The sequence below is a fragment of the Panicum virgatum genome, chromosome 4K (genome assembly GCF_016808335.1).
Source record: "Panicum virgatum strain AP13 chromosome 4K, P.virgatum_v5, whole genome shotgun sequence".
In the NCBI taxonomy this organism is placed as follows: Eukaryota; Viridiplantae; Streptophyta; class Magnoliopsida; order Poales; family Poaceae; genus Panicum; species Panicum virgatum.
Genome location: NC_053139.1, coordinates 9,023,244 through 9,037,478, shown reverse-complemented (window position 1 = coordinate 9,037,478; position 14,235 = coordinate 9,023,244). Strand labels below are relative to the sequence as shown.

At 48.8% G+C, this 14,235-nt stretch overlaps 2 protein-coding genes across 3 annotated transcripts; both read left to right on the top strand.

The window, feature by feature from the left end:
• Positions 1-6,371: 6,371 nt before the first annotated feature.
• On the top strand, positions 6,372-8,248 carry LOC120704673 (GDSL esterase/lipase At5g37690-like). 2 transcript variants are annotated; one of them, XM_039989154.1, is made up of 6 exons: positions 6,372-6,691; positions 6,774-6,901; positions 6,998-7,124; positions 7,214-7,326; positions 7,426-7,675; positions 7,753-8,248. In XM_039989154.1, exons 1-6 carry the CDS (start codon positions 6,427-6,429, stop codon positions 8,025-8,027), a joined length of 1,158 nt encoding a protein of 385 aa, XP_039845088.1. In that variant the 5' UTR covers positions 6,372-6,426; the 3' UTR covers positions 8,028-8,248. The 2 variants fall into 2 exon arrangements, with proteins under 2 accessions (XP_039845088.1, XP_039845086.1); XM_039989152.1 differs by having other exon boundaries at positions 6,774-7,124.
• A 3,516-nt stretch (positions 8,249-11,764) lies between these two features.
• Positions 11,765-12,211, top strand: LOC120701855 (RING-H2 finger protein ATL5-like). Its single transcript, XM_039985665.1, has one exon. The coding sequence runs from the start codon at positions 11,765-11,767 to the stop codon at positions 12,209-12,211; it is 447 nt and encodes a 148-aa protein (XP_039841599.1).
• Positions 12,212-14,235: the final 2,024 nt, after the last annotated feature.

Below are 14,235 nucleotides of genomic sequence, written 5' to 3'. Positions count from 1 at the left end.
CTTGTAAGATATGGATGCGGCCAGATGTGTATGAGATGCACATTAAGGTAACTCTCATTCAGTTGTAATCCCGTCCGTCATTTCGAATCCATATTTATGAAACAGTAACATTATTTTTTAATTATATGCTAGGATTACCCCGAGGACACAGAGTTGATTAACAAAACGATACCAAATTTCCGTAAATTGGTATGTATCTTCGGTGGTGGACTTATGCCGCAAACTAGAAGAAGGAGGCGGATAAGATCTTCGGGTGATAGTACTTGGCCTGCGCAAGAACAGATGCCCGGAGGTTCGTCAAGTCATGTTGCACCACCTACAGCGCAAACTTGTGTTAACTGGGATGACGACATGGATGACTTCATGCCCCCCAAACCATGGCCTCCAACACATGATGTTCCCCCTTTACATGAATCTAGAATCAGAAAGGAGACAAAGGGAAAGTCAAGAGGTTCGTCAAGTCATGTTGCACCACCTGCAGCACAAACTTGTGTTAACTGGGATGACGACATGGATGACTTCATGTCCCCCAAACCATGGCCTCCAACACATGATGTTCCTCCCCCTGTACATAAACGTAGATCCAGAAAAGAGAGAAAGGGAAAGCCAAGAGGTTCGTCGAGCCATACTACACCACCTGCAGCACCACCATCTGTCAACTGGGATGACGATCTAGATGATTTCATGCCATGATCTATAACATATGATGTTCATCGGTTTAAGATGTATTCGCATTTAGTATTGTTAATGTTGTATTATGCTTGTATATATGTCTCGTACCTAACTTGCATTCACTGGACATGTACACAATGTCGAGTTTGAATCGTACTTTGCAATAATGGAGCATCGAAGTATAAACATGTCACTAGAATACTAAAAAGCACATATTTAATTAATATAACGATAAGAAATAAGAACTAAGAAATGCATTATATAATGTGAACCATCAAATTTTACATCATAATACAACGATAATGAAACACACATCACATATACAGTGGCATGGAAGAACCCGTTTCAAACTATGGTAAACAGATTCCGGACTAATCTAACATGCCTTAGGTAAATTTAAATAAAAAAATAGAACAAACACAACGATGCAGCATGTCACTACCACTAGGGTAGTCCTAGTAGCCGTACCCCTACGTAGCAAACTGCGTTGAGCCTTCTCCGCAGTATCCACCCATTGCAGGTGGTGCAGGCGGTGGTGCCGGAGGCGCAGGGCCCTTCTTCTTGTGACAACGGCAGTTGCAGTAAGGAATAGTGCATGGTTCATCCTGTGAACCGACAGCATTGCTGGAATCATCAACTTCGTCGTCTTTGTTACCCTCGCTCACTTCCTCATAATGGTTCACCTTGCATTCCAGATCAAAGATCTTTATCTGGAGGTACTCGATGAACTCCTGAACAGAATCAATTGGTGCAGGATCGACCCACCTAGTAAAACCACAGTTTTCTGGAGCATTGGAAGACTGCAAAATAAATTTCATGTAAGGTGTCTCATTAAAAATAAAGAAATAAAATAACCGAGTATTACCCATGCGTGTGGACATTTAAAGAAACGCCGACCGCCATCCATCCTGTCGGTGCACATCTGCACTAAACAGTACTCACAATGTCTGCATTTTGGCCACGGTTCTCTACGGTTATCGTATTGTCGAAGAGGAGTTTCATTTGTAAATTCACTCTTGTGCTGTGGCGGAAACTCAAAAACTGGTTCCGGAAAGGAATCGGGTCCAAGAGGCCCCTCCCATATTATAGGGTCTCCCTTTCTTCCCCTTTTTTCTTTCCCAAAACCGTAGTAATTCTTTCTGCTAGACCCACCTCCAGACATTGGGTATACAATGAGCTTTGGTGTTTCAGTGCTGCTGGGAGTTCACAAACTTCGGAGTATTTATAGGCGCACAAAGGTCTGATACCCGAAGTGTGGAGTGTAAATGCACCTAAAAAGCCTACATGACAACACAGTGAAGAGGCTAGCTGACCTAACACTGAAAAGGGTAGATTCGATTCTCGAAATGACTACTCGATGCAGACTCACAGCGCTGCATTGATGCCGCTCGGTCGATCGCGCCTAGATGCCGCCTTCCGCACTACACGCCACAGACCTGCGCTGTAGAATGACAGTTTCGTCGTCCTCGCCAGAGAGACTGCTTTGAAGGTGAGCTGGAGTGGTTGCCGTGTTGTCACATCTTTTTGAAATGGTGGAAGAGCACTGCTAACACATGTCACGTATGTCTGGGCAAAGAATGCGACATTTGGGAAACCCGTGATCGCCGTGCTGAGCAGTGGCAACCTGTGATCTCGTATTCGCAGCTAGATACACTATGGTTCCTATTTTGAGCTATTTGAGCGTGTAGTCGTCGGCAACTAGATGCACTATGGTTCCTGCATTTGGGAAGAACTGCGACGTCGGCCCGTGCACGGTCGACGGACACATGATATATTGCGATGCGAGGGAAGAACTTCTGACAGCAAACAAGTGTGCTTTGTCACAATGGAACATTTCCAGTTTGACTTCCATTTTCCTTTGAATGCATGTACTCGCCATTGACATCCATCATTCACACACTTCACCTCATATTCTTTAATGCCAGACTTTACGACTCTGAATTCTTGTTTCAATGATATTGCCCATAGTCTCACAGCATCTTTTACCACTTCAATGTTTGGATATGTTGCACCTTGCACTACCTCATTCCCTCTATACTCTCACTCCTGATTTCGTACCTCTTCTGCGACATGACTGCCAAAACCATGCTCCTTCCACTCTTTTGGCAATGAGTACTGCTAGTCATCAGATGAGCCCTCATATTCTTCCATCTCTATTGCGATTTGGTCTTCTGCCTCCATCTCGTCCACAATGCTATGTAATCTCTCTCCCTCATCAGCAAGGACCTGTGGCCCCATGTTTTGGTTCTCTGTCTCTTCTGACTCATCTTGCTCAACATAATTGGTCTCTCTTCGAATACTCGGAGTTCCTTGATCTGCACAATGTTTGATTTTATTTTGTGTCTTCTCCGGAATTTGAACAAGAATGGCCAGAGGCCACCCATGCTCTAGAGCTGCTTGCATGTACTTCTGCCAGTCATCAGTGCTTTGTATCATCATCAATTCCCATAATTCACTTTCTACCTCCCAATTAACAAGAGACTGGACGGTGATCACATGTGTCAACGGATCAACACGGAATCCACGCTGCAGCCACTTATATATGGAACCAAAACTCCTTTCCAGAGGTTTATCTATGGCGCTAGATGTGCACTTAAAGGCAGAAAGATCTACTCCATTTGGCCCATACATAACATTGTAGTCACCATAAAATACTTGAAACTGCATCTTGCTCGACATATCTGTATATCACATAATACTTATCGAGTTATACTCTTTACTTCACTACCTTATTCAATAATCCGTAAAAACTAAGTATAAGTATTTATAAGTACGTGATGACACTCAAATTCTATACTGCATATGTCAAATTCTATTCTAAATCATAATTAATTTATAAACACGTCTCTAATAGTACTGCAATTGTAATAATAAATGCGTAGTACTAATTTTCTAAACTAATTTACTACTACGTAACTACAAACTAAAGTATCATTAAACTCCTACTTAAATGGTTCTAATGTAGCACTAATTAAATTAAATTACTCACCCCTACTTAAATTACTCCTACTTAAATGCGTAGTACTTAAATAGAAAAATATATACACTAAATGTACTAACCTGCAGATCACAAGTGCTGAATCCGGCAGGGCTTCGCCGCTTCCCTTCTCCTCACCCCCTCTTTTTTTTCTGGATTTTTTGTGGAATTTTCGGGCTCAAATGAGGAGGGATGAGGGGTTGGAGGTTATATAAGCAGGGCTACCCCGGTCGCCTGGGGGGACAGGCCCCCTGCCGCGCCCGTGGGCTGGGCCCACTGGTCGCCCGAGAAGGGGGCGACAGGCCCCCCTGTCGCCCGTTGGGGGGGCGACCAGCCTTTTTTTCCAGGGACCTCATTGCAAATTTGAAAAAAAATTGCACTTAGAACCTGTCCCCCTATGGGGGCGACCGGGGGTATTTTTGAAATATTTCAAAACAGACATATATTTTTGAAATTTTAATTTTTTAAAAATATAAAAAAGAAAAAAGCGCGGCGAAATAGGGGTTTGGACTGGGCCTGTGACGTGTAGAGGAAACTGCGATTGGGCTTGCGTGGGCCGTTGCCTTTGGACCATTGTTTTATGTCATGGGCTAACAGATTTATCACAGCTGTGGTCCACAATGGCCCATGCTGTATTTGTGGTTACGGGACATTGCTTTCGATTTTTTGTTGGAAAAAAGTCATTTTTGCCTACTTGAATTTTGGGCCAAGTCCGCTTTTCCTCCCTGAACTTTAAAACCAGCCGACCAGCCTCCTCGAACTCCCGAAACCGGTCGCAGGACCTCCTTGAGCGGATTTGAGGGCGGTTTTACTATTTTTTCTTTTATATTTATTTTAACTAAATTTTTGAAAAATCATAGTAAATCATATAAAAATCATAAAATAGAAAATCTAATTTTATTGGACTCCACATAAGTAGATATACACATTAAACATATTATAGGGTATATTTTAGTACAATTTTTTTGTTATATCTTTAGATATATACTTTTTTGTAATTAATTTATAGCTACAATTTTTTCGTTCAATTATGGTGAAATTTTTATGGCGGACTAATCATTATATGATTGAGCTGTAGTAAAATTTTTGTAATTATTGGATATTGTTTGACTGGTCTATAGATTTATCTATATAAACTAGATAAATCTATAGAAAAATCTAGATGAATTTATAGATAAACATAGGTAAATCTATAACTCAGTCATACATGATCAAATAATCATAAAATTTTACTACAGATCAATCATATAATGATTAGCCCACCATAAAAATTTCATAATAATTGGATGATAGAAACTGTAGCTATAAATTAATTATAGAAAAGTATATATCTAAAGATATAGAAAAAAATTTGTACTAAAGTATACCATATAATATATTCACTGCATATATCTACTCATGTGGAGTCCAATAAAATTAGATTTTCTATTTTACGATTTACTATGATTTTTGAAAGATTTATTTAAAATAAACATAAAAGAAAAATAGTAAAACCGCCCACAAACCCGCTCAAGGAGATCGTGAGATCGGTTTCGGCAGTTCGAGGAGGCTGGTCGATCGGTTTCAAAGTCCAGGGAGAAAAAGTGGACTCGACCCAAAGTTCAGGAAGACAAAAAAAACTTTTTTTTTTCCTGTGGCCCGTTTGTTCCTCTTACAAAAGCTAATGTATTCATGGGCCACGGATGACTTCGCGGGCTTAAGGGTCTTAGTAGGCCGAATGACTTCTACGTAAATGTTCTTGTGGCAATTTTCAAATTATTTTTCTTCGCCTTTTGTTTTGCTATTATTTTTCTATTTCTTTGTGTATTGTTTTTTATTTTGCTTTATTACTTACTTCTATATTATTTCTAAAATTTTCTTTTCCTCTCTTTTTTACTTTTCTTTATGGTAATTCTAACTTATATTTTCTTAGTTATTTCTTTTCTTTTCTATTTATACTCTTGTTTTCTTTTCCTTCTTTCTTTTTCTTTTTTTGGGAAATACTAACTGTTCTTTTCATTTGCTTTTTCTCTGGGAGTAGTAGATATGCGTGGGGATGTTTCGTGAAAAGAACGTAGTTATTGCATGGTGCCCCATCACTGGCTTGATGTCCCATCCAAACACCAACGAGTTCTATCATTGCCAGAAAAAGCTTTTCTAAAACTTAGCAAATACAAAAGACTGGTGAGTTTTACAATCGACTTTATAAAACTACACCGACATTTTTACACCAATAGAATTCGATTAATCTTTCGTCCTCGTCACTGCATGAACTTTGGAAGGTCAGCATGAGACAGAGCTTATGAGAAAGCACGGGATGCGATACTCCTTCTTGAACGAAACGAAAACAGTTTCTTGAGCTTCTAGTCTCAGTGCTGCAGTAACCATATTCTTAACCGTTTTTCTCTTGTGCACTCCCAAGGCAAGCCATAACTTACACGGGCAATTCCACAACCACCTCAGCTACCTCCCCACTGCTACGCTCACAAAGCCAATTCCTCGCGTGCCCCTTCTGCTTAAACGTGCAAGCCTTTTCTCACACGGCCATTTGCCTCAATTCAGTATGTCAGTCAGTCACTACACCCAAACGTGAACACAATAAAGATTTCTCGCTCGCTACCAGAAAGGCCCAAAAAAGGGGCAAACTTGCAGAGAACGCCCATGACTTGTGCCCATTCCTCTCTTCGTCGTGCTATAAAAACAGGGCAACGGACGCAGCCTAGGCCATCACCATCCAGGCAATCACCAAAGACAGCACAAGACTTCCACCACGAATTAGCTCGGTGCAGTTCACTGCAATGGCTACTTTCGCCGCCATGGTTGCCATCGCCGTCCTCGCCGTTGCAACGGTTGCCGATGCAGCTTCGACGCCGGCGGCCGCAACGACGACCAAGAGTCCACCGGTGATCTACATTTTCGGGGACTCCATGTCCGACGTCGGGAACAACAACTACCTCCTGCTCTCCCTCGCCAAGTGCAACTACCCCTGGTACGGCATCGACTACAAGACCGGCTACCCCACCGGGAGGTTCACCAATGGCCGCACCATCGGAGACATCATGGGTGAGAGCACTTTACTGAGAGTTTCACGCTTGTTTCATCTGTCTGAAATGCAATGTGTGATGTAAATTACCCATTCGATCAGCTGCCAAGTTTGGCTCCCCGCCCCCGGTGCCCTTCCTCTCCCTGTACATGACCGACGACGAGGTCCTCGGCGGCGTCAACTTCGCGTCCGGCGGCGCCGGGCTCCTCAACGAGACCGGCATTTACTTTGTAAGCTACAGATACGATGCTAGTTTGCTTATTCTGTCGCTGAAAATTCTAACCTTGCTAAACTGTAAGCATAACCACGCCCCTGCAAACATTCAGGTCCAGTACCTGTCGTTCGACAACCAGATATCGTCCTTCGAGCAGATCAAGAACGCGATGATCGCCAAGATCGGCAAGAAGGCCGCCGAGGAGACTGTCAATGGCGCAATCTTCCAGATCGGGCACGGTAAGAAAATAAATGTATCCGATTCCCTCAGCTCAGTCGACGCACGCAATGGCCTCAACTTGACACGACGCGAGGTCTCCGCTGTGCAGGGAGCAACGACTACGTCAACAACTTTCTGCGGCCGTTCATGGCGGACGGCATCATGTACACCCACGACGAGTTCATCGGCCTCCTCGTGGAGACTATGGACCGGCAGCTCACGGTATGAAACGAAACACGCCGCGCGATGTTGCCATCCTAATTAAGATAGCATTCTGGGCGCTGCTGAATTAAACGGCGAATGGAATTCGTTTCCGCGCAGAGGCTGTACGATCTCGGCGCGCGCCACATCTGGTTCAGCGGGCTGGCGCCGCTGGGCTGCATCCCGTCGCTGCGCGTGCTGTCGGACGACGGCGAGTGCCAGGACGACGTCAACGCGTACGCCCTCCAGTTCAACGCCGCGGCCAAGAAGCTGCTGGAGGGGCTGAACGCCAGGCTGCCCGGCGCGCGCATGTCCCTCTCCGACTGCTACTCCATCGTCATGGAGCTCATCGACCACCCCCAGAAATACGGTAAACCTCGCCGTGCCACTCCACGCTTGAGCGAAACAGTATCGTCAGTAACAGTCGTGCGCACATCCGGGGTGCAGGGTTCAAGACGTCGCACACGTCGTGCTGCGCCGTGGACACGACGGTGGGGGGCCTGTGCCTGCCGACGGCGCAGCTCTGCGCCGACCGCAAGGACTTCGTGTTCTGGGACGCATACCACACCTCCGACGCCGCCAACCAGATCATCGCCGACCGCCTCTTCGCCGACATGGTGGGCGCCGGCGCCGTGGTGCCCGGCAACGGCACGTCCCCGCCCCGCGTCGTCGCCGCGCCGGCGCCCACCCGCGTCGCCGCCGCGCCGCCGCGCAAGCCTTGATTGCGCCCTTTTTGTGTGGCAACTCCGGTTCCTGTCCCGTTAGTCGGCGCTGTTCTCCAAAAGAAAAAAAGGTGCATGAAGCACCTGTGTGTGTTGGATGAGTTTTTACTATTATACGTAGTACTAGAAGAGAGCAAGGTGAAATCGTAGTATCGCCATTGTAAAACATTTTTTTTCTTTGGCAAAAGCACGAAACGATGTCCCAAATCTTCAAATCCAAATCTCCAAGAATCCTAATTTTCTCTGAGAAGATGGCGGCTCGATGTTCCAACCAAATTCACTCAAACTCGCCCAAAATCCCAGCAAAACCTTATCTCAAACACGAACATCAGGTGTCGTATTCGTATATGTGCACGCGTAACACATCTCGACAAACCCTTGATGCTCCTCCCGCAAGAAACAAACCAACCCACAGCGTCTGACAGATAGCCGGTGCTTGCCCATGGCGCGCCGGCCGGTGGTCCAGCCGAGTGGCCGGCGATGAACGAGACCGCGGAGCTCGGGGTCGTCGCGATCGGAGCTACGATCTTCATCTCGGTGGTACTGGCCACCAGGCGCTCCTGGTGCGAGGAGCCGGCGCCGCCGGAGGCCCCCGACCGAGCTGAGCCAGAGGGCCGCCCTGGCGGCGCTGGAGCCTCCGGTGGCCGCGGCGGTGCTGCCGCGCGCGCTTCCCGTGAGCGCGGGGAAGGGCGTCGGAGCCCCTGGTGTGCGCGATCTGCCTGGAGGCGCTCCGGGACGGCGAGGCGTGCAGCGAGGTGCCCCGGTGCCGGCACGTGTTCCACGGCGACTGCGTCGGCCGCGTGGGCGAGGAGCAAAGGTAGCTGCCCGCTGTGCAGTGCAGGGCGAGGATCGCGCCGGGATCCGGCGGCGCCGTCGCCGAGGACATGGTGTAGCAAATCCTACGCCGTCGCCTACTCGCCTGTTACAGGGCCAGATTCTTGTTTTGGTTTGTGCTTGATGCACGTGGAAAAACCATCACTTGTCGACATTACTCCGATTTGGATGGCCATGTTCTATAGAAGCTGTGGCATAGCTCATTCGACATTGATCGCTAACGTTATGTTTGGATTGTTCATATATATGAAACTGGCGCCGTTTTGTTTTTTCACGAAATTATTTCACAATGTGATATTTTATAATGTTTTGTGTATCATTTTCATGTGTCGACGTTGGAGAGGGATGCGAGTATAATCCTAGGAAGAGTTAAATCTGTATGCCCGAAAAATGAGACCGCATATATTAGTTCAGATTGAGAGTGTTTCTCTAACTTACTCCAGGCACATAACAGAATGAGATAGAGTAGTGCTCTCAACACACGGATTTTTGTATCGGCCAACACCCGGTGCGGAGATGGATTATGCGGGAACGAAGAAAGTATTTCTATCATGCAGTTTGAGAAAATCTCCAAACCCCCACCCATACACAGCGACACCGTAACCCAAGTGAGACTGAACCAACCTTAAACCTATCCTTTGAAGTGGAGCAGGCGAGGATATTTTTTTAATGCGCAGATAAATTGCGCTACCTCGAGCCAATAAATCTCCTCTAGCGGATCGAACTCTGGCCAACAAAGCCAACAAGCGCAAAGACTACAGCAAACAAGGGCCGAAACAATATTAAGAGATTTATTAATGACAAATCATGTCCATGACGAATTCTAATAAGAAAAATTCTAATCCAAGTTGTTAACATACTAAAAGAAGTCTTTACCCTACTACGAAGAGTATCAGTGTGCCCTCCCGATCGACTCCAATTTCTCTATCCCCAACGAACTATACCCTTCTAATGCAAAATCGCATGTGTATCCTCCTCCCACACGTCGTCCTTTGTCATCGGATAGATACCAATCGCTCTCGATCGCGGGAGACAAGGCGCCGCGTGCGGGAGAGCACGCCGGCGTTCATCTGATCGTCAGCGGCAACAACCATGGTGCAGACGGGGGATGCGATCTTCCTACTGGTGGAAGTCGCGCTCGTCGCCGTCTTCCTCCTATCCTGCCTCTGCAGCGTGTGCTCAGGCCGAGAGGGGCGCGCGAGCGGCGGCGGCCAGGGGCACCCGCCGCCGCGCCGCCAGCAGCACGCGGCGGGGGACGACGAGGAGCGGCTGAGGGCCCCGGTGGTGCTGGCGCACTTTCCCTACTCGGCGCGGGCCAGGGCGGCGTCGGCGCCGGAGCCGCCGCCGGTGTGCGCCGTCTGCCTGGACGAGCTCCGGCCGGGGCAGCTGTGCAGCGAGGTGCCGGCGTGCCGCCACATCTTCCACGAGGAGTGCATCCGCGCGTGGGCGAGGAAGAAGAACACCTGCCCGCTGTGCCGGGCCAGGGTCGTACTGCCGCGAGCGGCGTACGGGATAGCGGCCGCCGATGACATGGTGTAGCGGCGGCGGCGGCGGCCGCGCCGCCGTCTGCCAGTTTAATGTTGGTCGGTTTTGCCATTGCGAAACGATGCAGCCGACGACACATCATCCCGTGACACGAGTCAACTGTCAATAAATCGGAACGGGTAGTGTTTGTACAATTTCCTCACTATTCATCTAGTTTTCTGTCAATTTCATATATTTCAAGTGGAATTGAGTTTGACCTCGGATACTTTGTATTTGTTTGTTTGTAAATAAAGATCACCTAGTCCACATTAATGTTATGGAATTCGAAAAGAAAACGTTAATGTTTTGGGTTTTTGTTTCTCAAATGTGCATCTTTTCTTTATTTTTACAAGGGAATTGAAATCTACACAACAAGCTGTACCTTGGTGCACGCATATAGCCAGTGTGCAGGCTGGTGTACTTTTTGGATGTTTTTTTTATGTTGTACCTTGGTGCACGCATATAGCCAGTGTGGAGGCTGGTGTACTTTTTGGATGTTTTTTTTTTTTTGCGGAGGTGGGGTTCAGGGCCTACGTGGGCAGCTGAATTCTATTGACGATGGTAGTATTGCCGACCTCTTTTTTTTTTGCCTAACTGGACGAAAAAAATCACTTTTATTCATTTCTTTTCTTCCTGATGAATTTTGAAAGGTGGAAATAGAGCTAGGTTTTATATTGAAATGAAATGCTGCCCCCTAAAATGGCTACAACTAGATGATGTTTATGAAGGAATCGAGCGCCTAACTTCCATGGCTAAATATAGGATTCTTGTTTTACTGAAATTTCTCGCTCAAAGATTTTTAGGAACTTGTGTGTTTTTGACTCAACACGAGTTCCTTTTAGCAATAGAGGACATGACCTTGACAATGAGCAGTTTGTGGTGACTATATCAAACTTGAGATTTACTGGCCTATTTTCTCATAAGCTTTTATATATAGGGTAAAATGTGTGCGTGTGTCATTAGAAGTAACTGTGGGCAGGTGACTTAGTTTCATATGTACTAACTATAAGAGGAGTTTACAACGTACCCGACTGCAAACAAAAAATAAGGTTTTAAAAAAAATTAAGTGTGCAAGTAGTCTCCAATCTTTGATCGCTGCTATTTGATACATGTACGCTGCACGGTCAAGAATCCGAGTCTTCCACATCTCCTGAGTCCTGACGGAGAAGGTCTTAGCAATTAGCGTAGCATTAGAGTCGGGGTCCTTGCCCGACTCAATTGCCTAACCAATAACCCCCCAACAGCTTACATAGACCTAGAAGTCCAGAACGCCAGGACCAGATCGAGATGCAGATGCGCGCCACCACAAGCCCACAACTCGAGCCATATCGACTCTCCTCGCGCCGGCAGGAACCAAAGCTTCCACGCCCGTCCGCGCAATGGACGCCAATGGCGCCACGCTGCTCCTCTTCGCGCTGCTACTGCTGCTCACCGTCTGCTGCTGCTGCTGCGTGTCCGTGGACCAACCGGATCGGCCGGCGGAGTCCCCGGAGCGGAGGGTCGCTCGGGCGTTGGCGGAGTGGGAAGCGTTGGCGGCGAGGGCGGAGGCAGCGTTGGCGGCACGGGCGGTGGCGGCGGTGGCGCCCGTTCTGACGCCGCTGCCGTACTTCCCGTACGCGCCGCGTGCCGGCGTGGTGGCGGAGTGCTCGATCTGCCTCGAGCCGCTCCGGCAATGGCAGCTTTGCAGCGAGGTGCCGGCGTGCCGCCACGTGTTCCACAGGGAGTGCCTCGGTGCGTGGGCGAGGAGCAACGGCAGCTGCCCGCTGTGCAGGGCGAAGATCGTGCCGGGACGATCATCAGATGGAGTAGCGGTTGCTGATGTCTAATGACATGGTGTAGTATGCAAATCTATACTGCTAGGCATGTTTGGTTCATGGCTAAACATTGCGGCCACGCTGTAGTTTGAATGTGCCATGGTTTGTCACGCTGGCGTTTGGTTCTTAGCGACTTTTTGTGAACAGAGCCATAGCTAGGCCATAGCTCAGTGGTGGGTGCTTCTATCGTGGATGCCACCCGGGCTTGAACCCGGTGCGTTGCGCAATAAAAATTCCTGTCCTAACGCAGCTAGGGTTGGGTTATTTTTTTCGCAACCAGAAATCGGTGACGCTTTCTCTTAAGTCTTACTGAAATATAGTGGGGGCCGATGTACCCCTGGTCATATTCTTTTCTGTTCTTGGAGACTTTTTATAAAGCTATTCGTTTGCCCAAGCATGTCTAGGATGTGACAAATAAATTGGTAGACATAGATAGGGGAACTTAGCTAAGAGATATATCAATGTTTTTTGTCACGAACCAAACAGGAAGACGTAGGAGTAACTTGTATAGACCATGTAAAGGAACAATATTACGTTTCATATATCTAAATGAGCCAATTTCCTCTTGTCTATGAATCTCCGTGACAGGATTAAGTACCACGGGTACCCACGCAGTCCTTAAGGGTCTAACCGTGAGATTAGGGTGGGAGTCTATTTATCGCGCGCGTCGCAGAAGCTCCGGCGGCGGCGGAGCTCCGGCGAGTTCCGGCGGAGGTGGACGCGGCAGAGGTGAAGAGGCGGCGGCAGAGGCACTCCGACGGAGGTGGTTCCGGTGGAGGAGGAGGCCGACGAAGGGGCCGCGGCGGAGACCGACGACGGAGAATGCGGCATGGGAGATGGAGGTGCGGGGGGGGGGGGGGGTTCTGTGTGACGCGACTGCGCCCACCCGCGTGCACGAGAAATAGAACCCCCCTCCCCTTCCGCGGGGGAGTCTTTTATCGCGCGCGCATCACATAAGCTCCGGTGGCTGTGAGATCCGGCGGAGGAGGAGCTCCGGCGGAGGTGGTTCCGGCGGCGGCGGAGGCCGACGAAGATGGAGGCGGCAGCGGAGATGGAGGCGGAGGGGGGGAGGCGCAGACGGAGGCGGGAGGAGGCGGCGTGGGAGATGGAGGTGCTGGGGGGGGTCTGTGCGACGCGATGGCGCCCACCCGCGCGTGCGAGAAATAGACCCCCAGTGCTCGGGGTCACCCGTGTGACCCCGAGCTGCCCCGTCGCAGAAGCGCAGGGGGCTGGGCTGGGGGGAGGGGAGCGCGGGGAGCTGGCCGTCTCCCATACCGAGAAGCGGAACAATTTCTTCCAATAAAAATGTTCCACCAGAACAAAAGTTCCATTAGAAAAGAAATTGTTCGGTTGAAAATGAAAAAAATGTTCCATTGAAACAAAAAATGGATAAACAATGTTTGTTGGAACTTCCAGGAGGGAAAAAAGAAAGAAAAAACACAAATTGGGCTGGCAGACCACAAGTGGGCCGTCCCCGTGGGCCACCAGTGCGCCGCCGGAGCGCTGTGGGCCGCGCGCGCGGGGCTTCTGCGACGCTGACGCTCGTACCCACACGTGTGACTCCTAACATCCATCCGAGATGAGCCCCCCAGGCCTGACCTAACCAGATGGACACGAACCACTGCTGGCCCATCGGCAGAGCGGGAACCAGCAGCCCAGTAGCGACTAGAGTCGGGGCACATGTCACCATCTCGCCGTGATACCATCGGATGGGTCGGGAAGCCCGAACCTACCCCGAGGTGATCTAGGGAAGGCGCGGCATGCACATGTGCCTCTCGCCCGACAGCCGGTGCAAGGACGCCACCTACGGACCGAAGGAGCATCCTTGGTCAGCCGGGCCGTCATGATGTTGCGAATGGAACCCACGCCAGCACACTCTCTCCACATGGCCAACGAGACAGCCTGTACAGGGCCACCCTCCGCCACCAGGCATAGGTGTGGGTGCGTCGAACAGGAGGGACCCGCCATAGGCTGGGCAGCCACGGAAGATACAGGGCACCTGACCTCCCAAGTAAGGGGAAAAGATACGCATATAT

Excerpts from the sequence above, each read along its gene's own strand:
- LOC120704673 (XM_039989152.1), top strand. The coding sequence starts at position 6,427 with ATGGCTACTTTCGCCGCCATGGTTGCCATCGCCGTCCTCGCCGTTGCA. Across the intron at positions 7,125-7,213 it reads AATCTTCCAGATCGGGCACG|GGAGCAACGACTACGTCAAC; the intron begins GTAAGAAAATAA and ends TCCGCTGTGCAG. Across the intron at positions 7,327-7,425 it reads CTATGGACCGGCAGCTCACG|AGGCTGTACGATCTCGGCGC; the intron begins GTATGAAACGAA and ends GTTTCCGCGCAG.
- LOC120701855 (XM_039985665.1), top strand. The coding sequence starts at position 11,765 with ATGGACGCCAATGGCGCCACGCTGCTCCTCTTCGCGCTGCTACTGCTG.